The sequence below is a fragment of the Pteropus vampyrus genome, unplaced genomic scaffold (genome assembly GCF_000151845.1).
Source record: "Pteropus vampyrus isolate Shadow unplaced genomic scaffold, Pvam_2.0 Scaffold218, whole genome shotgun sequence".
NCBI classification, from domain to species: domain Eukaryota; kingdom Metazoa; phylum Chordata; class Mammalia; order Chiroptera; family Pteropodidae; genus Pteropus; species Pteropus vampyrus.
In genome coordinates, this window is record NW_011888999.1 from 2,319,916 (window position 1) to 2,347,848 (window position 27,933).

General features: G+C 37.3%; 1 protein-coding gene across 4 annotated transcripts in view; it reads right to left on the reverse strand.

The window, feature by feature from the left end:
- Positions 1-214: 214 nt before the first annotated feature.
- Positions 215-27,933, reverse strand: part of LOC105300775 (disks large homolog 2) — a 277,157-nt gene continuing 249,438 nt past the window's right edge. The window contains exons 5-12 of one of the 4 annotated variants that reach the window (XM_011373139.2): positions 24,664-24,709; positions 21,462-21,503; positions 14,068-14,118; positions 12,945-13,046; positions 10,505-10,677; positions 8,307-8,416; positions 3,892-3,983; positions 1,481-2,189 (exon numbers count right to left, since the gene is read on the reverse strand). In XM_011373139.2, the coding sequence (XP_011371441.1) occupies positions 2,083-2,189; positions 3,892-3,983; positions 8,307-8,416; positions 10,505-10,677; positions 12,945-13,046; positions 14,068-14,118; positions 21,462-21,503; positions 24,664-24,709 (723 nt within the window). In that variant the 3' untranslated portion in view covers positions 1,481-2,082. Of the gene's footprint in view, positions 2,190-3,891; positions 3,984-8,306; positions 8,417-10,504; positions 10,678-12,944; positions 13,047-14,067; positions 14,119-21,461; positions 21,504-24,663; positions 24,710-25,536; positions 25,637-27,933 lie in introns of all 4 variants that reach the window. The other 3 variants (XM_011373138.1, XM_011373141.1, XM_011373142.2) reach the window with 3 other exon arrangements.

A 27,933-nucleotide genomic window follows, 5' to 3' on the forward strand; every position in this document is an offset into this window, starting at 1 on the left:
AAACTTCTGGGAGCGATACTGATGAAAGTAGACCTCGACCTGAAACTGGCGAATGGCAGGCATGGACATATCTTTAACATTTTGAACAGTCTAAGGAAAGCTCCAGAAATTTAAGTTTCATTAGAGGGAAAATACATCACCAGCCCTTCCATTGGCAAAGGCAGCCTCAAGACTATAGGTAGATGCATCACTTTGCATTTTTGTGGTTTGTTTCGGTGACTGCAGCCAAGCAGACAGTGGTATTTAGTGTAAGATGAACAATGCTTGTTTTTGGAAAGAGACCCTCATTCTGAGCTCTGATGTTTCTACTCTGAAGAAGCCCCATCACTGCTGATGGCTCTCTGGCTCTCCCATCCCAGCCTGCATGCTGGTTTACTGCACAGTGTGGCAGAATCCCTGCCAGGTCTGGATGTACCCCAGAAATAAGGCGATGGGGCTTAGTCTGGGCATGCATGGACCAGAGTTGAGTGGTTATCGAGATCACTGAAAAGTCTCTCTCTAAACACCCTGGGCTCAAGTAGTGCTGATGTCACCAGCGACTCTAAAGTAGGATATAGGCTTAGGGAGGTTTCTTTCTTTCTTTCTTTTTTAAAAATCATCATTACTATAACTGCTAAAAAAATGAACTTGGTCCAGGTGCAGCCCCCAAGAAAGGCAGTTCAATTGGTTGAGCTCAAAGTTATTAATTGTCTTTCATTATGGTTCTCTTTGCCCAGTACACAGAAACAAAAGTCTGCACCCCTCACCCCCCCAACCAAATACTTCTTTCTCTCTTCCTCAGAGAAGTAGTGCATCTTGGGACAGATCTCTCCATGGCTCTCAACCATCTTTAGCTGTCATAAAACCTCAGTTACTTGTGCAACAGACAAAAAAAAAAGTTCTAATTACTCATAGTTGGACAAAATACTAAATGATCCTTTAAGAACTGTATGTAAGTAACTAGGAACAAAGTTATTCAACTATTTGCACAGCAGGTCCAGGTCGTTTAACAAGAGAAAAGCAAAAATTTCCCTTTAGTGTGTTTGCATGAGTCTGTCTCTGAAAGCCATCGGCTTAAAAATGCATTAACCAAATGTCTTCCAAAAATATCCATGAGGGCAACTCATTAAGGGCTGTGCTCCATGAGAGTGTATTACCAATAGGCAAGGGAGATCATGGGAGGTAAGTGAGGGAGAAGTCTGTGTCAGACTTTGGAAAGAACTCAGATGCTCTTAATGGATCATTGGCAACAGAAGGGACAGTGCAACTTTGAGTTCTTGAATTCGATCATCTGCAGATAGTACATACATTTAGTCCTTCAATTAATTATTCTTTACAAAATATTTCACAAAACTTTTTTGACCTATAGAAATTTGTTTCTATACATTTAATATAGTTTTATTGTATAAATTATTATCATCTTTAGTGCCTTCTTTCAGTTTATAAATGGCAAAATAGACAATAAACAATCATAAAGCTAACACCAGGTGGAATCCCCTCCTCTCAGTAAGGTCAGTCCTCCATATACTTGCGAATTTTATGAAATGCTCGTCTTTGCCAGTCAAAGAAACTACACGCTTATCCTTCCCTGATATTATGCCGTCTCCAAAGGGACTCCTTTCTTTTTTCCTCCTTTCTTTCTTTTGCTTGTTAAGAAATCAAAGGATGTGCATAGTTATAAAATTCGAAGTGGACCAATTACAGATGTGAGTAATGGGAAGGTTGGTGAAGTTCAAGTGCTGGCAACTTTTCTTTAAAGCAAAAAACACAGAGAGCTCAGCAGCTAAATCAGCTCTGGACATCTGCTGGGGTGAGGAGGCTGCCCATCTCTTGGGCACAAAGCCTGTCAGGGGTTCATCCCTACACCTGGCCCCTCGAGCAAACCAAAGCCTTCCTGCGTACTGCAGTGTCTTTTCTGTCCCACCCTTTGGCCCCTTCGTTTCCTTCATGGCTTCACACAGTTTGTGTTGTACATTCATAAGAATTCACATTGACTGCAAAAACATAAATGCAACAAAAACATAAAAGCCTCCAAGTAGTATATTATATATATTTTGTTCTTCTAAATGCTCTTCTGTCGTTGTCAGAGGTGCAGTAGCTAATTTATAACTTTTCCTTTGAGGGGATCCAGATGAAAGGCCCAGACTGCTCTTCAATAACAAGCTTGCATTGGTTATATATATCTTCTAAGGTGTCTCCTTGGACAATAGCTAGAACAAAAGCAAACACGCCCAGAGTTGAGAATCAAACATCAGTCACAGAGCAGAAGCTCAAATCGTGACAGACAAACTCATCAAGATGCTTAATATTATTTTTTGTTAGTAAGAAAAAGCAGAAAATTCACTCAAGTAAGAGCACATCCACGATTTAAAAAAAATACTTTCAAAGCATGTTCTGGATTGGTAATAAATGCACCATAGTCTTTCCACTTTCTACATGTCTGTCTGTAGTCATGTATAATGAATCATTTATCTGTTTACCTTTTATGGGTGTCTACTCTGGGCCAGACATTGAACTGGGTAGGCATTGATCAATTTTCACATTTAGAGCTCCCCATTTATCCGAGAAAGCTGGTCTTAAACTCTCTGTACTGTATTTACTTTGTCAGGGACAGCAATTCAGATATTTTAGACACAGAGAAAATAGTAAAGGTTTTGGAAGAAATTTTAGTTAACTTCCTCAATGCCCAAAACTTTTGATAGGAAACTCCATTCATTCTCCACGTAATCTGGCAAAATGAAATTTTGCTCTATAGGGCTGCTCATATTGAGAATACCTTATGGCAAATGATTATAAGAAACATGGATAGGAGGAAATAAACGAACTACTAATGTATTACCCCAAACACCCAGTTGCTTAGTGCATTTTATTATCTCCTTTGAACAAAAGCTATCTTGTAGCTAGATCTCTAAACAGCCACTGCTATCCATGACAATAGGGCTTAGAAATAAATTGCTACTGACACATGGTTTAGATTTCCAAAAACACTCCTCAGAGTTTGATTACTGTATTTTATTCCTGAATATAGCCACTATCAAGTGTACATTGTTTTGATCTGATGGTCCTACCTAGATGTTCTTTTAGGGTGAAAAATAACTCATATCTTTGTTATTGATAGGAATTTTACTTAAAATTTACCCAATTCGACATATTTGCAAACCACTAAGCCATTGGTGTTTTCCTATTCAAAATAAGATAAAAAATAAAACTTCTAACTTCACATAAGGTGATTCAGGAGGAAAGTTTTTGTTTTCAAAGTATCAGTTGTAAGGCAAATTCCACAAAGTTTGGTCACTCTTTGGATTTGATCAGTGTTTCATGAAAATATATGGGAGAACCCAGGCTATTCAGGCCAAGAAAATCTTCCTCTATTCCCCAAATTTCATGTTTCCAAGGACATGTTAAGAAAAGTTTTGTGTTCAGGCTTGAGAGGGAATTAATCGAAGCACAGGGGAGTGTTTCGAGCCTCTTGTCTGAGTACTGACAGTGTGAGGACGGACCAGACCTCCAGGCCATCGAAGCAGGGAACGGAGGACCTGAGACTGCTTCTCAACAGTGTCTGCTTTGGCCAGTGCACACTTTGAACCCTAAAGGTTTTTTTTTTTTCTCAAGTTTTCTGATGATGTCAGGAAGATAGCTTAATGAGGCATCGATGGCCAAAACCTCCTTAATAGGAGATAGCTCAGCGGCATCAACTGTTTTCAGTTTTGGATAGGGCCACTGGGAACCTGGAAGCTGGCTGCCGCTGAACCAGAGCAGGAACAACTGAGTCTGGATCAAGTGGGCGAAGCAGAGGGAAATTAGGCATTCTCAGCAGGAAGGTTTTAGGGACCAGATATACCAGGCCCACATCTATGCCAAATGGCAGAAAATTTATTTCCTTTCTCACAGTCCAAGGGTAAATGAACTTACCTGTAAAATATTCTCCAAATTCTTGTTCTAGCTTAATTGCACGATCATAGGTTTTCTTGGCCTGTTCCTCCGTTAGACGCTTGTTCATCTCCCTGGGAAAATGAGGGTTTGGTATTAGAACACACAGGGAATCTCCCAAATCCTGAGAAAGTAAAAGGTATGACAAAAACGAATCTTGCAGGAAGCCTAGTGTGGTCTTCATTCTGGATTCCTCTTTGCTGGAATAATTTCAGCAACAAGGACTCCTTGTCAGGGAGTTCACTTTCTCAGAAGGCAATCTCATGGTTCCACACTGGATTGGAGCAGAATCTGTCTCCTTATAATTTTCAGTCACTGGTCCCTGTTCTGTCTTCTGCAGTCCCATAGATAGGAGCTAAACTTCCTTCTTCCACGACAGGCACCAGGGTCTTTAAATCAAGTGTTCACGTGTCCCTTGAGGTGTCCACTGTTTCGGAATAATCTGTCCTAATTCCTTCCTTCTCTCTTTGGACATGATTTCCAAATCCTAACCTTCCTGTCCACCTTTCCTTGGACTTTGTTCTGGTCTAGCTCTATCTCCATTAAATGTGTCCACTGTTTCGGAATAATCTGTCCTAATTCCCTCCTTCTCTCTTTGGACATGATTTCCAAATCCTAACCTTCCTGTCCACCTTTCCTTGGACTTTGTTCTGGTCTAGCTCTATCTCCATTAAATGTGGCATGTAGAATTGAACTAAATCTTCCAGGGGTAGTCAAAGGGAGGACAAAAGATGGAGAGAAGGGAAAGTATATTACAGCATTTTGGACCTCGTTACATCTGAGAGAACACGACTTGACTGTTCTCAGGTCCCGGCCTTGCAGGCTTTGATTTCTCAACTACCCCATCCTCCCCAAGGGCTGCTGTTCCTCTTTAACGTGCAGCAGGACACATGTGGAGTGGAGAAGCACAGAAAGTGCTTCCAAAGAATTATAGAAGAAGTGACAGGCCCCTCGGGCATGTGTATCTTTCAGGCTGAACAGCCATCTGCAGCTCTTGATGCTAAACTTCTGTTAATGGCGAGGTATGTCTGCAGCGACCAGAGCCCCGAACTTCCTGTTTTTATAATCAAATGGAATCTTAAGGAGCTGCTAAAGAAGGCTTGAATTAAAATGAACACAGAGAGACTGTAACAATCAAAAGCCCTGGAACCAAAATATTTCCAAATAGAATATAAGCAAGTAATATTAAATAGCGAGCAAGGATAGAGGAGCTTGGTAGGAAGCTCTGAAGCTTACTTTTGTTTATTTTGTTCTGACAAGAGGATGGTCTGTAAAGAAATTGTGCCAGGGACTCTTTGTCCCTTTTTTTCTGTTAGTCTGTTAACCATTGGTGTATCATTATCTGTATGTAAGTGCTGCTTAATCATTTTAAGTTTATTTAAATCCAACCTAGTCTCAAGGACAAATTGAGGTGGGAGGAAGATGGAAAAATTACCTAATTACAGATTCTTAACCAGTGGCAGCTTTATCCTCTTATGTCCTCTGGTGTTAAATTTTTTTGCCTACCAAACTGCACGTATTATTTATCTTCCCATTTTTCTTAATCAAAGACATTTCATTAATCAAAGACTGCCAGTCATTGCCTCTGATTATCATAAGAATACCAGCGTGACTGTGTTAGGCCGATAAAAGTCCGGCCGAGAGCAAAGACATTTTGGTTAGTCCATCGGGACCATCACAGGTGCACATAAAATTTTGACAACTTTGCTGCCTTTCATTCCATTAAGGAAGCCAGAGATCTGGGGCTGGAAGATGTAGTCTCAGCAAATTCCTTTTTTCAGAGAAAGTAAATGAGGCCTGAAGTAGTAAAGAGACTTGTGTAAGGTTGTACATTTAATCAAGAGTAAATCTGGTGTAAGGATTTTTTAAACCAATTTTAAGTAAAATTGGTTAAAAGTTATACCAAGAGCCTTATTTGGAAAAAAATAAATAACTAAAGCTAGACGTTAACATGATTCTGTACATGACACTGATGGCTGCGATACACAGAAGCAAAATTTTGTGAGCTCTTATTGTTGAAATAAACTCATCTCGTCCTGAGCGATGGTGTCCATGATTCTCCTCCCACATAGCACTAGCCCTAGAAGCTGTGAGTGGCTGTCACTCTCGGGTACAGAAGATGCTGGGCTAGACCAAGGGAAACGTTTCACAGAAAGATGGCGTTTTGCTTCAGATGTCAAGAAATCATGTAGGTCAGAATCTTTTTTGACTTCCCTGGCCCATCCTGATCTGTCTTCTCTATATTCCCTTTGCACTTATTGTCGTGATGACTAAGCTTAGGTTTTTAAACCTCTAATCTATGGGTTTGTTCTGTCTTTTTGCCTAATCTGTGAATTCTCTGAGGGAAGAGACCACGGCACAGAGCCTGACTCAGCACTTACTTGTTGAATGAATAAGTCAGTGAATGAATGCATGGAGAGCTAGACAAATAAATATAATTATCTCACAGTTGAATACAGAAGTGAACACAGGCTATCACAGGAGCGAGAAGGCAAGAGCAGGTTGGGGCAAGGTGGAGAGACACGGGAAAGCTTCCCATTGCCATTGGGCAGGACGGGGAATGGAAGTCACGAGGCAACACAATATAAAAAGAACATCTCTTTCATACATGCCCTTGATTTTATGCTTCTCTGAAGAGTCAGCTATGCATGTGCTAATAAGCTCTGTGGTTTGATGTGGACGATGCACTTGAGAAATAATGTGTGTGATGATGTATCAATGCCTAGATGTGACAGCTGCCATGCTCTTGTTCCAGCTGACCTAGCATTCACTCCTCCCTGGGCATTGGGCAATTCATGCCAGCTTTGCTCCTGAAGTAAAACTCTTGGAAAAGAGCGAACTGGAAAGTAAACATCAAGCATCTACGAATGAGAGCACGTTGGTTTGAATGTCACCACATATGACTATGGCTGCAGAAAATTCTGTCAGATTCACTATCCTGGTGGAGGAATCCAACCTTCAGGATGTTTAATCTTCCTTGGTGATAAGTGACTGTGACAATGCCCTAAGGCAAAACTAAATAAGTCATCTTATAGTTGTGGAAGGAAGTAGACCTTCTCCTACTGAGCACCAGATGGGAATGTCTCCCAATATCACACTGAACCAAATGCGTAACTGCTGTTTCTCCCACAGGCCTCACTTCCCCAGGAAGCCATTTATCCCACTGCATGTTTATGATGTGGAAATTCATTTTTCTATTTATGAAACAGGCCTTTAAAATGCTGTTTCCAGGATGAGAGGGCTATTTTTTGAATCCTATTATTAATGTAAGCATTAATAATTTTTGAGGCTCTTTACGAGGCTCTTTAAGAATTAGAAATTACTTTTACATGATGAAATTTGTGGTTGCTTAATTCACTTTATGTAATACCCCACACAATATCCTACACGAGGAGAAACTTAATATACATGATCAGGGATAATACTATCCAGAATCATTATTTTAACATTAACACATATTTTCTTATGTGCCAACTATGGGCAATAATCTTTATGTTAAAATTTAAGACCTAAATTCATGTGGCTGAATTGTCAGCAACCTCCCAATTTTAGTTTTTCATCCTGGTAAGAAACTTTGTCCATATTTTATTTATGAGAATATAGTCTGCTTTTAAGATACAGCTCTGGCAATTTCCCCAGAGATCAACTATGTGTTTCACTTAATTTTCTTGGCTTCGATTCCAGCTACTGCAGCTCACTTCGCCTTTTCGTCTTTAGAGAAGATGCAGAACAGTTAGCCGTTATCCTCTGCAAGTAGCTATTTTCATCTCTGGGATTAAGTAATTTCATTTTCTTGGTCTTTCCATAAGCACTCTTTTCCAGTGCTTTGTGGTTCACTTCTGTACCTTGTCAAATACTCTAAGGTCTTAAAAACTCCCTATTAAAGATAGTGGTCTATATTCATGAGGTTTTAATTAAGGAACACAAGAATTCTATGATAGAGCAAAGTGAAATGCCAATGAAAAGAGTCTAAAATATTGTCTGCTCCCTCTATAAAAACCTACATATTTAAAAAGATTTACCAATGGAGCTGCTCTCAGAAATAGACAATTCAAAGATGATGCTACCTATCATTTGTAAAACAAAACTGAAGAAGCAAACCAAACTAAATCAACCTACCTTTAAAACAACAAAACAAAACAATCACACACACACAAAACAACTTGTGAAATGAAAAAAAGCCGAGAAACATTAGTGAGGACATTTTAAGGAGTTACTGACATTATGTCTCTAGTGGCTCAAAAAAAATTTTAATATAGCTTTTAAAAAAGGAAATGCATAAAAAATCAACAGTGGCATTTCCCATTTGTAAGCATTTGTGACAAAAAGCTATTAATAATGTGCTGTGTCATATGGAACAGGGAACCGGATGAAGGCCCCCAGTGGCCTCCACTTACATCAGAGGTTCCAGAGACTTGGGCTTAATGAAGATGGCAATGGGATAGAGCTGGGCAACTTGTAACCGCTTGATAGCATTTCCTGATACGTCAAGTATACAGTGTTTGCCCTGGTAGAAAGAAGAAAAATATGGAGTTAATCCAGAAAAAGTGATCATAATCCAACACCCCCTAAAAAAATGTAAGTGTACTTTAGGAGAAGATAAGGAATAATGGATTTCTAAGGTTTGACAAAGGATCACTGCAAAGCATAAATGAAAGATGTATAGGTCATTACTGAATGCTTGCCATAACTCATATTTATTACCCCCTTACTAAGTGTCTGCCACTGGGATAGACATTTCACATGTGTCATCTCAGTTAACTTTGTTTTCTTAAATAAATCTAATGTTTTGCACAAAGAAATATATATAGACAAGTGTAATGTGAGTCTATTCTCATGAAGCTCATAAACCATCTCTGAAGACAATTGTCAAGAAGAAATTCCCAAATCTATGAGGTTCATATTATCAACAGTATTTTAGAGAAGAGGAGACTAAAGCTTAGAAATATTAACTTACTTGCCTAAAGTCTCAGTGCTAGAAGGACAGAAACCCAAAGCCTGAGCACTGGAATGAACAGACACCTTGTTGTCTCACCTTGCCTGATGTTAAATTTGGAGAAATGGTAATTATGTGAATTGAGAACAATTCCATAAACATTTGCTGAATGCTTATATACACCCTGCCCTTGAAGTGCTCAGTCTAGCAGAGGACAGACACAAAAAGAGTTATTGTAAATACTATATCTTAAATGCTATGAGAGAGGCTTGCACAGGGTATGTAAATTTGTTAACAAATAAAAACTCTATTACATTATAGCACACCTCATTTAACTTGACTTCCACTGCAATGAGTGCTCAGAACAAGGAATTGCTTTATTAAGTATTTTTGGAAAAGTAGATTTATTTGCCACACATCATATTCTACCTCCTGGAGAGAAATGGCCTCATTACCCTCATGCTAGAAGAACTTTACATGAGAAGAAAAAAAGCATATTATGCAGATAGGAACAGTCTTAAATCAATAATGGGGATAAAAACTCATCTATAATATCCAAATGAAAATGAACAGAATTCATAAATACTTGAGCTCTTATAGGAGAAACACACTGAGATGGTTCAAGCCTTTATCACTTAAGTAGTAAATTCCAAGTTTACTATCTATGAAGTGCAGCAGCTACATAAAAATCTCTAAATTCTGTCTGATTATTCACTGGCCAGAACCTCTTAAGTTAACAAAGATTGTATCTACATGCTCACAGAAGAAAATAAATGCAATTATTTAGGAAACTAATTACAAACAGTATAATATACCTCACAGAACCTAACTTTTGAGAGGGTGGAAAACAGATGCAACTTCTTAGTGTATTCTCAGATAGACATTAAAATTTCTTGTTTGTTTGTTTATTTTTACCAGTACGTTAAAAGAGGTTTTGTAAAAAAGATTGTACCAAAATAAATCAACCCAATAAATACTAATTCTGTTACAATGTGATTGCCTCTTAATTCTTTTTTTCCCCCTCCTGTTAAATTGGTCATCTGTTTACAGATTAAGATGTCTTTATAGGCAGATCTTAAAGCCACACTCGGGTGCCTTCCTATCCTATTCCCTCTTGAACATTCTCTCCTTTTCCATTCCCTTGAAATTATCAGCAGGAAAAGAATTGCAGTATCTACACCTCCCTTAAGTTGGAATTTCTGCCAGCTGAGCTGGCTAAGCAGTCCTCTCCATCTATTTACCCTCCATCATGAGGACCTCAAGTTTTCAGGAAGATAACAAGTAACTCCTGCTATTAAAAAGAATTGAGGACCTCGATCTAAACAACCAAGAGTAATGAAGCTTCCTTAATAAATTCAATGCTGTTTACCGGGGTCAAAGATAAGTGAGCAAAGGACAAAATGAATCTTCATAAACTTTAAGCTGTTAATTGTCTTTAGGTTTATACTTCCCCACCCCTTAAGTCAATTGGCATATTTTATTGAGATTAGAGCAAAGATTAGCAACCTCGTTCTAAAGTGATTCTCTGCTTAGAGGTCTTAAAAGGAACATTTAATCAAAAATTACAACTATAATCAGGAAAGAATAATGACCAAAATGCATCTTGCCACCTGGGACCCTTCTTCAGGGGAGGAGGTGTAAGATGACTGGTGAACATACCCTTTCTGCTACAAATCTCACGGACTGCACACTGGTTCCATATAAATTGTCATTGTACTGGCCAGCTTCTATAAACTTGTGCTCTTGGATGTCTTTTTCCATTTGTTCTCTGGAAATGACAAAGTGATAGTCTCTGCCATCCACCTCATAGTCACGCTTTGGCCTCGTAGTATCTTTATAAAACAAAAAATAATAAAATTAATGTCGTATATTTATACTTGTTTTCTTCACCACACCCTCAACATAGATACATAAAAATATGTTATATGAAGGACCATGACATAGCAACAGGTACCAGCTTTAGTTTCCCCCTGTAAACAACTATAAAATTAGACAAAATATATGAAATAGCTATTTTCAGTCATCAGATAATAATCAGTGCAGGACTATTATTCTTGACAAGTGAAACACATGAGGGGAACTCCATTTATTCTACTTCTATTTCTAAATGGAGAGTCTAGAGGTCATATAATGGCCCCAGAAAAGCCACAAATTAGATTACTCTAGACCTACCCTAGGCCTGTCTTCACAAAGTCTAAAATGAAGTCATTATTGGAAGAAGCTGATCTGTCAGTAAACTATTACCTGTCGGAACAAAAACTTAATATTTTATAAAGGAAGATAACAAAATCCAGACTCTCAGTAATGTAGCATCACAATGTCCAACACAAAATAAAAGATTATGGGATGAGCAAAGAAGCAAGAAAATGTGTCATATAACCAGAAAATAAAAAGACATACAGTTTAAATACATTCAGGGATTTTAAAAGACGTAAAATGAGATTATCACAGTTAGGATGGGACTAAACTTTAATCATGGCTAGACGTGACTAAACTTCATCAGAAAAGGGCAATCTATCATTATAAATAAAAATATTGATATAATTTCAATCTTTGACTCAGATATTCTATTTCTAGGAATCTGTCTTAAAAATTGTCAAAATTTGTTTAAAACTTTATCTTTCAAGATGTTCAGTTATATTAGTTTATCAGTTATAGATAGTAATTATAATATATAATTATATGAGACAAAAAGAAAAATATACAATGATTAATTATGACATAATATAATTTAAAATAATTATATAAAATTTTAAATAATGTTAAACAAAAAATACTGTATTTATCTAATATGTCCTCAATCACAGGAGAAAATGCATGTATAGAAAGAAAGAAGGGGTGGAAATCTAAGAAAACACTAACTGTGATGTTATCTGTGGAATTCTGTATATTTTTTATTGTTTAACTTTTTAAAAAGCATTTTCCAAGTTTTGTACAATGAATATGTATTGGTTATCATAAAATATGTTATTAATTAAAAACAGAGAAAGAGAAGAGTGTACAAGGTAGAGGGTAAAATGGAAATGGTGCTTAAGAACTGACTTTTTAATTTTTTACTTCAGAAGTGGAGGAACAAACTGGAAGTTGCTGTGAATAGAGTTTGACTTGATTATTTTATCTAGAGTCTTTCTCAGGCTATTTTCTACGGCAGGATCTCTTCCCAGAGCACTTGCTGGGAATGCCTCATGAGACATACCCATCATCCTAGTTCCCTCAGTCCATGTCCTGTACACATACACAATTCCTGCTATTCTTATGTATTCCAGGTGACATTTGCAGTAATGCAATGTAACAGACAGTTCAAAGCATAAAGCTTAAAAAATGTAGAGTGAGAAAGAAAAATTTGGGATCAAATTTAAGAGCTCAATTATCTAATAAATTAAAATTTCCTGGTGTTTTCTCTACATACACAGAAGCCCTCTAATTTTTATGTAACACAGTGGGAATAGAGGTAGATGGAGGTAGGGGAGTGGGGAAGGTATGGTAGAGAGAAAGGAGGTAGAGAAGATAGAATTTTATGGGTCCATATTCAGAGACCAGGAGATCTGATGATTGTCTATAATGATAAGAAAGTAGATTAAAGTCTGTAATGACCTAGAGGTTAAGGTTTTATATACCTTCTTGTCTTCATCTTCCCCAAACGTGGGACTATAAAAACACAGAGGAAAGGTTTTTGTTTTTGGATTGACACATGGCCCTAAATCATACTGAGATGATTTTAAAATAGGGCTTTTATTTCTGATCTCTCTTATCATGTGGGAAAGTGTGATTCAGTGGCATTTCAATCAATCTGTGAGAGCATACCTAGCAATAATACTATGTGATTTTAAATGCTATGGCAGTTACAAAGAAAGGATTCATCCTGCCTTCTAGGGGCCCACAGTCAGTTTGGAGAACATACTTACTACTTACTAAATAGAGATTACATGGCAGGATAGATGAAGTGTCAGGCAGAGAAAATTAAATAAGATGCTTGGATAATAGATAACTAATTGGTAGTATTCGAACCACTGGAGAGACTACTGAGGAACAGAATTACGCTTTATCATCTCAAAAAGGAGCCAAGCTTTTTCCTAGAGAAAAGAAAAATGATACTTACGAGGCACACAAGAGCCAAATTTGTCAGGAAATTCAGATATCAAGTCATCATTGATCCGATCCTTCATGGGGCCCAGGATAATCACTGGCCTAGTATAGTTTACTGCAGAGAGGAAAAGGAAGAGGCAGATGAGGAGAAAGTCACGGAAATGACTTCAAAACTGTCCTGTCAGGGTGATTCTTAAGGCGAAATAGTCAAACAGTAAGAACTGCCGAGGGCATTACTTCATTGGATAAATCGCTCATACAGCCCTTTTCCCTATATTTTCCCCATATAGGGAAATGGGTGTGTAACACTCAGTATCTTGGCTGTGCCTACTTTCTGGAATTTACTAACAGAAAAAAGGAACTGCAGTGTCTGTCAATGAAAAGAGCCAGTTGGAGGGGTTGTGCTTATTCTTATGTTATGCCTACATGATGTCAAAACATCTACTGAGTTTAGTCAATTGAGCAGGAGAAAAAAAGATTCTGAAGTAGCTATTTGTCCACTGTTTAGACAATAACTTTAAAAAGTAATCATTTGTCGTAATGAAAACTTATGTTTTCATAATTTATTTCATACTTCATCTCAAAATACTCTTTATATTCTCCTGGAGTTTTCCCAGTTCCTTTGTATCATGGGGTTAGAAGAAACTCTAATGCTCGTTTGGTATAACTCCTCATCTGATGCTTGAATTTTCTCTGCAGTAACCTTGTCGATAGCCATTAGTCTCTATAGAAATGCCTCTAAGAAAAGGAAACGCAGGCTTCTGGAGCAGCCCGCAGATGGTTTGTATCATAGGACAGGCTGGCTAGAAAGTTCTTTCCACTACTGAGCTGTCATCAGTCTCCTGATTTTATCCATCGGTCCTGTAAACGGGGCTCTTTAGTGACATGGATGTGGTCTTTCCCATTAAGGATCGCTCATCTGGAGAGCTGGTCCATCCTCTTGGGAGCTGTCCCTGCTCATGGTCAGCAGGGAAATTGTTTGCTTGGTGAGAGGGCAAAAGAGAGAGCATCTGGTCTGGGGACAGCTGAGTATTAAATAGAGTTTATTTTCCTTACTCCCTCACTCTTTCCCTCCTGCAATGGTGTCACCTGTTGTGGCCTGAAAATCAGGAACCAGAGCATGCTGGGAAACTTACTTTCCTGCCTTGTGACAGGCTCATAAGAAAGAATGAAGTCTTCTTGACCTCCTGAGAAGAGAAGAAAGGAAAATTACAGTGAACTAACAACCAGTCACACACCACAGCTACAAGCCCTGCTCTGAAACACAGGAAACACACAGTTCGGGGTTCATTTTCCTTGCTCTCTCTCCTTGAACCATTCAAAAACTCCTTTCATCCTTATAATACCATTTGGCACTATTGTAGTGTCAGGTTATCGATGGTCATATCTCTAAGTAACGACTGGAAGCTAGCTGTCTGTAGTTCATTAGGGCAGTGACCTATGGATCTGTCCTCTGCCTGACACTGAGAAATGGAGCACCATGGCCTCTATGCCTAGCATTACTACTTAAAACAAAATGGTCTAGTTCAAGGACAGGGTCCATTCATTAGTGTGCTGCTACATTGTCAGCATTTCTGGACCTTTTATTTCATCTTCTATTTTATTTCCCAGAGAAGCACATTGTTCAAAAGCAAGTGTCTGCTTGTTTTGTTTTATACAAAAACTTCATCAGAATATACCTATAGGGCACTGAGGATTTTATGGTAATGATAATTCATCATGAAAATGCTGGGTCAATTCAAGAAGATAAAAAATTGAGGAGCACCCTAAATTACTGGTTGTAATCACTCATAAATCTAGCCTTGAAACTTTGGAAAAAGAACTAAGAAAGACAATATAGTAAAAGCGCCAGCCCCTCCAATGTCATTTGCTACAAGCCTTCTGATTTACAGTGGGCCTTGAATCAACAAATAAACATGGAAAGTAAATTGGTTTTAGGCAATTATTTTTTTCAATCATCTTTTTCACCTGGGCATGAGATTAGCTTGATTCAGCTGCAAACCCAGAAAAGTCTGCTCTTATGTTTGTTTTAGGCCTAAGACTGACTATTCTTTGGTGAGGAAATAGCTTAGGGCTGTTGAAAAGCACTTCCTGCCTGCTGTTCTATAGAGGAGAAGTGTGATATGAGGTAGTTTTTCAGAAACCAAAGGGCAATGAATCTCATTGCTTTATCGCCTCATCACGCCTGAAACACTGTTACAGTTTGTCAATACCACATGCTCCTCCTTCAATAGCCACGGCATCAGACCAGGTAAGTTCATTTCATAAAAGGAGTTAGTTAATATCACAGTTTCGATACTGCCAGTTGATTTAGGGAAATGAAGCAATATGTGGATAAAGCTGTGAAGTACAGATGTCTTCCTGGAGGCTGGGTAGCTGGGGTGGGGTGGGATGTCTTACATTTTCAAGCATGAGAATTGGCCCCTGGCCTAAGTCACATCTTACCGCACCCTCTAGCAGAGCCCATTCTCAGAATGGCACCACTAGGCCAAGCTACTTCCTTTAGGCATGAAGAATGAGCCTGATGTTCCTTCTAAGTGGCATACTCTTAGATGCCTCAGAAGTCTTCAGGGGACATTCTCACAACTGGGCAGAGGTTTGATACATGAGGAGACAGATTCACATTTTTTTTTATTCAGGAGAAAAATGGTTCCTTTTAATAAACAAAACTACTGAAATTTACGGAGGCTAGGCTAAAAAGAAAATGATTGCTAAGCCCCCGTTATCTAAAGCCTGAGATGTAGAGGTCATGGGAATTCAAAAGATAAGTGTAAAATGGTTGGGGGAAAAGTATAGCTTTAGCAATAGAAGCATGACAGTGTTAGACTGTAATATTACAGGGAAATCTTCCTGGAATGATAAATATGTGAAAAGAGAAATACTGACCACACGATAACGAAGGGTTTAAATATCAGGTGATATTTATGCCTCTCCATGAGACTGGGAACTCCATAAAGGCAAGGACTGGGTTTCATGTACTACTGTGTCCCCAGTGCCTAACATAAAAAAAGATGTTAATTAATTTGCATTCTGACTTCAGTGGTAGGAAACAGGATGAGCGATGAGGCCAAAGACAGGTTCTACTATGTGTTTCTGTCTGCGTGCTTTCTCATTGAGAAGTGTGGTTTTCTCTAAATAAATATAACACATCGTGTTTCCACAGGAATCTCTTTCCAATGACCTTGCAAATCATTCTGATGGGACATTCTAAAGGCATATCTTAAATAAGGTATTTGGTGTCAGTGTGTATAATTTGCGATTTGGAAAATTAGCTCAAAGTAGCCCAGCTTTGATTAACTTTGTTAGACAGTTCTGTAGTTCTTTGTTTATTCATTGCTTTTTGTTTACTTTCTAATATATAAAAGGCACCGGTTCTTGTTCAAAGCAGAAAGACTGGCAGACAGTGGTGGCAACACCCCTTATGTCAAGACCCATCCCAATTCTAAAGACCCTGTGACAATCAGGTGCTATGTAAGGACGCCTATAGGGAACTCACAGCAGCTGGTATTACATAATAGCTGTGAATTCAGCACCTTAAACCAATTTTCACTTTCATGTTCAAGGATAAAAAGCCCTATGGATAGCAGAAGGGAGACTAAGAGGGGGAGGCAAAAAAAAAGTCACAGCAATGAATAAAAGATAATTCATGTATGTATGGCACTTTCCAGGCCATAAAAGGTTTTCACATCCATTGGCATCTATTTTTTACAGCTATTTCTTTTGAGGTAGGTGCTCTGATGATAACCCATTTTACAGATGAAGAAGCTGAGCCTCAGAGCTATTAATGAGGCCTGTTTTCTCAGGTAGTAATTAGTAGAGTCAAAATTTAAAACCACATATTTTTTTGACTCCTTGTTGAGGATATAACACTGTCTCAAAAAGGCAAAAGATGTCGAATTCTCTGTGGGGGCTGGGACACAGGGGCAGACCTTGTAAATGAACAAAGGATGAGTGGCAGAGATAAGAGCTAGATTGAGTCAGAGTCACTGAGAGGCCAGAAGGTGCTCCAATGTAAATAACGACTCTTAAAAAAAATGCTGCTGTTAAGTCATCTCCATAAAACAGTCATTCTTAGCAGTTTTTCTACTTTTTGCTCAGGAGGTGTTGGCACTTGGAAATAACAGCTGACAAAAAGGTATAAACTATTACTTGGTCTTGTTTTTGCAACTGCATGGCTGTGAGTGGGAGGGCAGCAGTACTGTGTGTGGACATCTCCAGCTGTAGGAAACTTAGCAGAGGCTTTTGTAACTATCTCCATGAAATACTTTGTGTTTAAACTGGAAGCAAGTCACAATAAGAGGAATTCAGAGTAAGACCTTGATATGCTCTCACGATAGGGAAAAGAAAGTTGATGTTCTTTAGAAATTTTTGGAAACTAGAAAAGAGACTAGTGAAGTAAAGACCAGTGGCAGCACAGTTAATGTCCTAAATTTAGTGTTTAGTGTCTACATTGATGATTATAAAGATTAAACTAGGTTAAGGGTTTGGAGTTCATGTGGTTGATAGATGGCGAGTATGTAGCACATGATGTCACTCCCCCATTCCATGCCCTTGACAGGCATCACAAGTTATCACTGTCTGCATTTACTGCAGAACCTCAACTTGGCCTCAATATTTTTCAATACAACTCTTCAGACAGATATTACCAAATGGTCAGAATTGGAATCTTGATTAAAATCTGTTTGCTATCTCTGTTCTAACCTAAGCTACTCATTTTACATCGGAGAGAAATGAGGTTCAAAGATATGGAGCGATTTCTTCACGATCACATAGTGAATTTGTGGTTCAGTGTCTCCACGGGATGTTCAGAAGATTAAATCAGTTAATAAACATAAAACCTTAATATCAGGCTTAGAAAATAGGTAACATGTGGAGAGGCTTGGATTACAAACCATAGGGAAGAGTGAAAATGTATGGAATTCAAAATTAAAATGTCTTAATTGGACTTGAAGTGTCACCATATTAGTGACATACATTAACTCTTGGAGCTTTAGCTTCCTCATCTGTAAAATGGAGCATTTCTATAAGGTATATCTCACAGTTTGGTTGCAGAAATCAAATGAGAAAATAGATGTAATGAAAAATTGCTTAATAAAGGCTAGAGAACTAGAGGAACTATAAGGGCAATATTTGATTAGAGCGAAGAAAGGCAAAGAATATGGGCATCAATCTGACTGATTCCAGTGGAAAAGTCCTAGGTCTCCCACGTCAGCATCTCAATTTCAATCAGATCATTTCTTCAAGATCCTTGTTTTGAAAATCCTACTTAGCTGATAAGCACCAACAGGTGAGAAGGATAATCATCAGTCTCCCACGTCCATAATGACATAAGGAGCTTTGCTGAGCTTTGAGGAAGGCAGGGCGTCAGCTGCAGAGATTTACAAAGTCTCCATTGTACCTACATGGTCTGTATTGCATCCCAGTACGAGGGCAATTGAAAGCTAAGACACAAGACAACCACAGATACAAGCCTGCACTGTAATACTTTGTTGAGAGACAGAAACATGGAATTAGCCCTTAATTAAGATAGTTTTAAGGTGGCGTTTTGCATAATTAGACAGCGTGCACTGTAATTAACTGCATTTTGGCTAGTGCTCAGTAAAGTTGGACTTGGACAAAAATAATTATTCTATGATACTTGAGATGGTGCAGCAAAGTCCTGAGCTATTTTTTAGAATTTGAAGTTTGCATAAGTGTGTGTGTGTGTGTGTGTGTGTGTGCGCGTGCGTGCGCGCGCGCATGTGTATCTCAGAAATGTGTGAGGCTTTCAAGTAAGGTTGTCACAACATGTAACTCTAGGATGCAGTGTGAATGGTGCCCTCTGAAACTGTGAAACACAGTGTTTGTTTCTAAATATTGACCATTTTTAAAAAGCTATTTTTCCCCAGAGTGGACATCGAATGGTCTTAAGAGTAAAAAATAACACCCGGACACCAGTGAAAAAAGGATCTTTTTAGTACTTGTTTATGTCGCTCTTCACGACACATAAAGTTAGTCATAATTTCAGCAAACGCCAGGAATTCAATAGAAAATGCAGCATATTTTGATTTCAAAATGCCACTTTCTAGAAACCACGTCTGCCTTAAGCCTCTGTGCCTTTTTCTGTGCCACTGCCCTGCCTGGAAAGTTTCCTTCTCAGTCTATCTAGCTGGTAAGTGCCTCATCTTTCCAAAGCTCAGCTCAAAGAGCACTTCATTTTTGAGATCACCTCCCAAACTCCAACTGTTATTGGGCTAGACTTTTACCCTAGAAAGTACCACACTTTGTGCATTTTTCATTTACTGAACTCTCTCTCTCACTATATGTGTGCTGAGTTCCAGAGTTGGTTGACTTTCATTTGGGTCTCACGGTGCTTGTGACGAGAGCATATAATAGATGCTAAATGAATAAATGTCCACTTATAATTCCTCATATTTCCATCTTGAAGAAAAAAATATCATTTACTCCTCTAAGCTATGACAAAGATACTTCTTACTTTCGGTCATTTGTAACGAAAGCAATCTGAGTAGCTGACATTCTGTAACCTCAGATGAGACTCAAACTAATATAGATTATTATATTACACATTTGCTCTGGTAATATCATAGAGTTCAGTTCCAATTCTTCTCATAGATTCACTCAATTAACATTTATGTGTACCTACTATTTGAGAGTGAAAAGATTATTTGATGTCATCTTGGAGCTATCAAAACTTGTTGAGCAGCTGAAAGCTTTGACTCAATTTTAATAACCTAATGATTCTGGGAAGAACATTCTCTTCTCTGAAAGAGAAAAGGGGGGTCCTCTAAAATACTCTCAAGAATATTTCCAAAGGAAATGGTAGTTCTTACATAAACTTTCCATAAAAAGGATTGAAAAAACAAAGCATGACATTTCTCTTTTCTATATCTGTGTCTATAGGATGGAAGGACAACCTTAAAAATTGAAAATTGAACATCAGACAAAGGAGGGCCATTGGTCTCCATGGAACCCAACAAACAATTTATATTTTCCTTATACTAAACTGAGGGTACCTTAGCTGTCAGGAACATATGCTTTGGTCACTTCTTCTTGGCCTAATTTTTTTTTTTTTAAATCAAATGAGTATGCAGATGAGGCTAATGTTTCTCCAAGTTTGGATAATTGTAAAATAAGAATAGAAAGAATGTAAAAATGTTAAAGACCACACTAAGGACGAGAACCCTTTGAGTCTTTCATTAATAAGCCTTGACATTCTGTTCAGGAAGAAAATTAGGTGGTTCTAATATTTAATGGCTCAAGGGTATCTCATTTCTTTTCAATTCTTTTCATTTTATTCTTTTCATTTTATTCTGTAGTGTGTTTCATCTTCCTCCTCTGGCCCTGACCTCTCTCTGCCACCTTTCCTCTTTTGTGCTTTTTTTCTATTTATCAGCCATCTGATTTTCCAAAGCCTATATTGGAATCCAAACTAAGTTTGTCATACTTCAAGAAAACTAGTTGGCATGCCACCTCAAAAATGCATGGTCTTGTAAAGTACCATGCTGTAAGAGAAAAAAAATCAAAACTAAAACAAACAAAAACTATTCTAGTTTTAAATTAATACAATATTTAAGGAAAAAAAACCTGACTGATTTCTGTCTTGGTAGCTGGGGGTCATATGTATTGGGCCTGTTTTATAATATTCTTGGCAACTGCTTTTTGAGTAATCCATTTCACTAAGGAGTACAAATAAATATTATAGAAATTGTAAAAATCCCAGTAATAATATGTACCTATGTTAGTCACCAAAAACCAGTAAGTAAGTGGTAAGAAACCACATAAATGGATCAAAAAGGATGTGATCGGTATTTGGTGAATATTTTTATACACTAAACAAATGGCTTGAGGTGACCAAACAAAGACCAGAAATAAATTTTGAGTAGTTACCTACCTTTTCAGCTAAGCTTTCTGACCCAAGATTTGTTCACTTAAAAAAATAGTGAGTTCCTTCAACATTAAAGGATGAAACTTTTTCATCACTTCCCAACCATCAAAAATATAGTTAGATATATCATAGTATCTATCTTAAAATATTAATCAAGGAGAGAAGAGATATAAAAGATTCATGGTTGATTTAAAAGGAACACTATCATTTATAAAGATTTCTCTTGTAAAGGGGAGCCAAGAGGAGAAAAAAAAGGCCAAATGAGGAAGAAAACAAAACCATGACTTCTCAACCCTCCTGCAGGGAGTTTCAATCATTTTAGAGGGCTGAATGTCAAAATCCACCTGGTTGAACTAGCCCCGCCACTGCTCCCCCCCACCCCCGCCCCGCGCCACCCTCTCTGAGAGAATTGCATCACAGGCCACAGTCAACTGAGATTGGGACTGCTTGCATAAGAGTCCGCCCGTGGCCCTAGTGTCTTTTGTATCTTTCCACATCAATTGGTGATTTCACTTCAAGCCATTTGCTTTGCATGAAGATGATAAAGGGCAGTGATCAAAAAACAATAGCAAAAATTCGAAATGACCATTACAGGCAATGGGGCAATTGCAAAGAAAAGAACCACAAACCAAAGCAATAACTTACGGTAGCTACTTTCGCTATCGCTGGCATTAGAAGAAACATGTTCTGCAAGAACAGCACAGCAAATTAAAGAGATACCAAGCATTGGCGAGCAGCCAGAACTTAAAGGAATACACTCATGCAAGGCTACTAGAAATGTGAGCAAAAGGCAAGTAAAAGTCTGCAGGGAAAACTGCACTAAGAAAACGCAGATAAGATAAAAAAGATGAAAACTTTATCTCCATTTTGTAGGAAACTACTACTTGATTGCTGTGTCTTCTTTTTAGGAAAGCATCTTTACAAAAAATGTATGTCAATTAAGCACTTTTCTTTTTATAAACACTTTGACCCATTTTTATAGGTCTGATTTTCCAGATTTATGTTACTTAGGTCAGTGTGCATCTCAGCTGGATGTTTCTTGACTATGAATTTAGGAGCTTCTAAATTGGCAGTTTTCTTACAGGCTTTTTGTTTCTCTGTTTTAGCCTTTAGATATTTTGTATGAATATTGCTTTTTCAAATTGCAACCAATCCCTGGAATCCCTTGAATTTTATTTCTATTTAAATACTTCCTAAACTAATTCTCAAAATGAAAAAAGATTGTTGGAGATCTTTTCTACTTTAGTGAGTGAGTAGAAAATCTTGACAGAAGAAATGAGTCACTGAAAAGCTTTTTATGAATCAGTTCAATATTTCCTTTTTTTTTTTTTTTTTTTAAGATTCTTGCTTGGGTAGCTATTAGATGCTGGAAGAATGGTACAGACAAGAGATAAAAGGCCTGATACCAAGCAGGTCCTGGCATGAAGTATGTTTTTAATTCATGTTGAATGACTTGCTTGTATAATATTTTAAACTATTTTTTATGAAAACACAGTTTAGCTCACATAACAGAGATGCATATGCCAGAATTAGAGCTTTTATTTCCAAAATCATATCCTTTCTTCTGTATTATGTATTAAGTTGTAGATAAATTCATCAACTAATCGACCTCTTTATGTATCGGGTTAATTAAATGAAGACTATGTGACTATTTGATTTCTGAAGCTCATTAGTAATAACTTCAGCTTTTTAAAAAGTGACAACTATTGTACATTTTTAGAAAAAGAAAAAGAATGTATAACCATTTTCTCTAACAGTAAAAATATGCTTTAAAATGTATTTGATACTTGCCAATTGGTCAAGTTAGTTTTCTTTTTTTAAACTCTATTGAGATATAATTGACAAATAAAATTGTAATACATTGAAAGTGTACAACGGGATGGTTTGATACATGTATATACATTGTGAAAGGATTCCCACAATCAAGTTAATTTACTTATTAGGGATGAATTAGTTTTAGAGAATGAAACTAATGAAAACCAAAGCATGGGTTAAGTTCACATGAATGGTTTCTCTTTGTGTTGGCATGTGACCAGAACTGCGTTACTAATTTAGGCACACATTTACAAGAGAAGAGGGGCACAAAGGAAAGAAGTGTAGATGAATCAGTGCAAATTCGTTTTCTGTTACAGAAAAGAAAGTCCAGGCATACACCTAATAATGTTTGTCTTTATGTACATGATTATACTGAACTGGGGATGACAGGGTTTTGCTTGCTTTTGATTTCTACTTTTAAAATAATTTAGAACAAAGCTATACTGTCTGTGGAGAAATTTAGGACTATACAGTGTTTTATATAACAACGAATCTTAACATCAAGATATTGTATAACAGAATTTTTTCCATTTTGTAGGTAAAAAGAAATTGAAGATATGTTCTAGCTAAGGTCCAAATTATAGCTAACAATAACATGAATTGGCAAATGACCTTACCTAGTGAAATCTGTTCAATTTTTAAAGAGTAAGAAAACATTTGCATAAGGCTTCAGCCATATTTTTGACATTCTAACAGCAACTATTTTTAGTGAAGCTCACATATTAGCAATATATTAGAATGCTTTCCTTTTCCCTCTCAGTTGAAAATTTAGAAACTCTCTGGTGGTACCTGATGCTGTTCAGATAATGTTGAAATCAATATTTGAACTTCAGCCGCTAATTTCAGGAAGAATTCATAACCTATTCCATATAGATACCCAAAGATAAAGTTTTCATCTTTAAGGAGACCAGTAGTTACTCTTGATTAGATTTTGTTTTCTATATATACATATCTTTAAAAGAAAATTCAAAGTAACAATTTGAAAGATGAGGGTATCATTACGCAGGGTTACGTAAACAGCTCTTGAAAACAAAGTTCAGCTCAATGCTATTTTGTTTTATACAAATGAAATGAACAGCTTCTAAAAATATTGCCCATAGCTGTTAAAACAAAACAAAACAAAAAAGTTGAACATGTGATACAATTGCAAAAGACACAAAACGCTGTTCTTATTTCACTGGTGCCTACACAATGGAGTTAGTATTAAAGAAAGAAAAGTCATAGCATAGTACATTAATACACAGGATTATTATATTATATTATTATGTTTATTGCTCAGTGCAATGAGACACAGACTAAAGGCATTAATAACTAGAAGATTTAAAGGTTTAATATATTTTATTTTCCTCTATAAAATGAAGACTTGATTATGTAATGCAGCTAATACATCACTAATAGAAAAAACATATTAATACATATCTAAACCTTTATCATACAAACGTTTCAAGCAGGACCACTGCAAGTCAGAAAAAAATCATTCAAAGTTAATAGCAGAGAATTATTCATGGAAGATCAAATAGCTTAGTATTAACTTTTTGAGAATGCATGTTCCTTTTGACTATAAAATAGCTCCTTTACTAATAGCAACGTACAACCCAATTATGGAATTTGGCAAGGTCTGGGTGAAAAGGCAGAAGAAGGGACATAAAGTATATTTCTGCTTTCCTTTCTAGAACATTTAGCTCGCCCTTTCATTCAACATGGTTTCTTGCTCTCTGGGAGGTGTAAGGCAGCAGAGCAAGTGATGCCACAGATGGCATCAAGACCATGTTGGTCATATCACACGATCAGAAAGGGAAGGTTGAACTGCAACAGAAGTTACAGTGCCTGACACACTTTGCTTTTCAATGCTGACATGCAGAACAAAACGGTTGAAAATTACTTTGTAGGAGCATTCACAGCTAGGTAACAAAGAAAACTCCTATCTTGTGCATGCTAGGAGTGAAAGGCCCTCAAGAAAAGGAACAAAAGCCAAACTCAAAAGGAAGGGAAAAGAAAAGAAAAGTTACAGTGACCATTCCTGGGAACTTACTCAGAGTCTTTGTTCCATAACCGTCGTCACCTAATCCGGGGATGTCCTGCATGGAAGTCCCCAGAGAGAGCAATGAGAGAGGAAGAACAGCCACGGAAGAGGAAGGAAGAAGTCAGTGGAGTTGAAATGGATACTACCATGACAGACCATGTTGCCTAAGCAATCTGGATCCCAGTTTCTCTTCTTTTGACACAACTTTCACCCCAAACTCTCTGGGCTGAGACTCAAAGATCCGTAAAGCACCTCAAATGTTTAAGCGGAAGATTGTTACCAAAAAAAAAAAAAGAAAAAAAGATTCAGTAGATGCCATTTTTTCCCACTGTCAAAGTTGCCACACAACTGTACCACTTAGAGCAATGATCCACTCCAAGTTTCATGACAAATTCTTAGATTTAGTAAATACCAGTATGAGCTCACTGCTCGGTAAGTGTTTAATGTTTGCTGGGAGAGAAAGAGCGAACAAATGCTAGTGATCAATAGGAATTTAATCGCTCCCAGTTAGCTAGCATTCCAAAAAATATATATAGCAATGGAATCCAATATTTCTGTCCAGAATAGAATTTGTCTCAAGCCCTAGAGAGTTGCATGATAGGAAAGGCAAATCAGACCCAGTCCTGGTCACAGATCAATGCTGTTTGGAAGTCCCAGCTTCCCCAAGTCGCTCTCCAATGCATTCTGCAAAGAAGAGCCACGTCAAAGGAAGGATCCAGACTGCAGACAAACACTGGTCACAGTAGTAAGCCCTGACCTGCCTACCTGCTGTGTTTGTTTGCCTAGGCGTGTGGCGTGGGGGAGCCTACATCATGCGTGTTGCCCGTGAAGGATTTTTTTCTCTTGTGTTGCATGTGACATTCTCTTTGAGAATCTACTTACGTTCGGGATCACTGGTTTCCTGCTCACTCTGCTCCTTGTTCTTGTAGAATGGGAATTTTCGTGAAAAGATGAAGCTCTTTTTACGCTTGTCATTGAATGACTGTGAAGGAGAAAAGGCATGGGGCAAAAACAGGGGACGTCTAATTGTTGTCACACTCATGCTGACAAAACAACTAGTTTGTAAAAGCAGAGAGAGCTGCAGTGACGCAAGTGGATAGTTTAAAGAGGGGCTGGAGGATCCCTAAAGGCAGATTTTATTTTCAAGGATTGTAAATTCTGAACAATGACATCCTGGAAAAATCATCTCCTAATTAAAAGACTGGGCACAGATACATGATGATGGAGGAAAAGAGTATTAAATTGCAAGCAGAAGAACTAGACTGATTGGCTCTACAATTTGCTAGTCCATCACCTTAGACAGGTAACTGAATCTCTCTGAACCTCTAACTTCATCTGCATAATGAGGATGATGATAGCAGCTCTTAAGTTGTGAGACTCACATAAGGCAGTAGGAAAGTAAATGCTGTCTTTATCACCATCATCGTCATCATCATCATCATCATCATCATCATCAGGTAGGAAAGATTTTTACTTGACCTAGACATCAGCGTCTAGTTGTCTTTTTAAATAAGTTGAATTTGATTTACTTCAGCTTGGATTTAATTAAAACCACAAGAGATATGTGGAGATTTATGATATGTGATAATTATAGCTGTTTCATACACAGATAACTATAGTATCATATTCTCATTCAAAAGAGATTTTGACAATAATTGAGCCCCAAGCCCTCATTCATAGACAGCGGGCCAGAGGTCAGAGAGGTTGAGTCCCTTGCCAATATCACAGAGCTAGCTAGTGACAGCCAGGACACAGTCAACCAAAAATCTGTTAAGATTGTTACTAAAGAAGTATTAAGTTGATATTAACTCAAGCAAGAGAGATATGATGGTTAATTATCTATATTCTAATATAGTAAAAAATAATAGAAGGACTATCCTTAAAAATGTAAACCACTCCATTCACTTAAATGATGCTGAATTTAAAATAATACATATACACATAATATAATACATATATTAGAACTTATTCATTCAAGTGAATATAAGATTCTTGTCTAGAAGACTCAAGAAAATTTCATTTATTCCCACTGTTGCTGTTATGTAAATGCTTGGGGTTCTTCTTTGGGAAATTTGTTCATTCATTTTATAAGCTATAAGCCACGCAAGTCTTAGTAATTTCATACTTACTTATTTAAAAAATATTTTTTGCCAGTTTGACTGTCAACCTTATTTAACTAATTTGGCTCTGAGGGCTGTTCTCCAAGGAACAAGACATGTTACCACATAGGTATTACAATGAATATAATAGACTCTAAAGGTAATTTGACAAGGGGTATTCTAAAACAGTTTTATCAATGGCAGCTGGTAGAAATAAATGTAGAGCCAGCGAGGTGACTGCTTAGAAGCAAAAGCATTTGTTTAGACGTGTGTATTTTGGCCTGTTGATGAGAATCAGTTACGTGCCTTTATGGATTTGAAGCTTTTGTCAAGCTTCAAATCCATAAAGGCACGTAACTGATTCTCACCAACATGCCAAATGTCAATGAGGTTGGTACCATAATTCACCTATTGCTATATCGAACATCCATTTTGGTCATCACGTTCATTTAGGAAATGTTAAAGCACTAAGATGTTGCTGCTATCATTCAGTAATTCATTGCTTTTTCAGTTACTAGAAACTTTCACCAAAGTCAAGGGCGTTTAATTTTATGTATCATTAAAAAAGCTTTAAGAAAAACAATAAATCAAATATTTAATAATTTTCGAAGTTAAGGGATGCATTTTATAATTCATATTCAAGAAGTAGAAATATATTCTTAGGGAAAAAAGGAGTATCACTTCAGAATTTATTACTCTGCTGACAGCACTTACGTTCAATATAGTTTTATCATAATTTGTGATTGATGATTGGTGTTTAAAGACAAGGGTGGAAACTCCCCCCTCCCAATTTTTCCAGTTAAAAAATGATAAGTTCTTAATGGAACATTAAATATTCTTGCATCACTCCAGTTTCATGCCACTTTTACATTTCAAGCATATTTAAATTTCAATAACTGAAAATAAAAGAAAAAAATACCATGTAAGAATTAATGACACATGACATTGCAAGATATGTTAGACGTTTGACTTCAACATTACGGATGACTTGTCATGCAAAAAAAAAATTTACAGATTTTCATGCAAATACAAAACAATGCCAAAGGAGTAAAGCCTGGGATTAAAATGTTGACACAGATGGACAATGTGGAGGCCTCTGAGAGCCAAAATGTGGCCACATGCAAACCATATCATTTAAATTGTCTCACGGGGTCAAAGGAAAAGAAAAATGTGTTGCTTG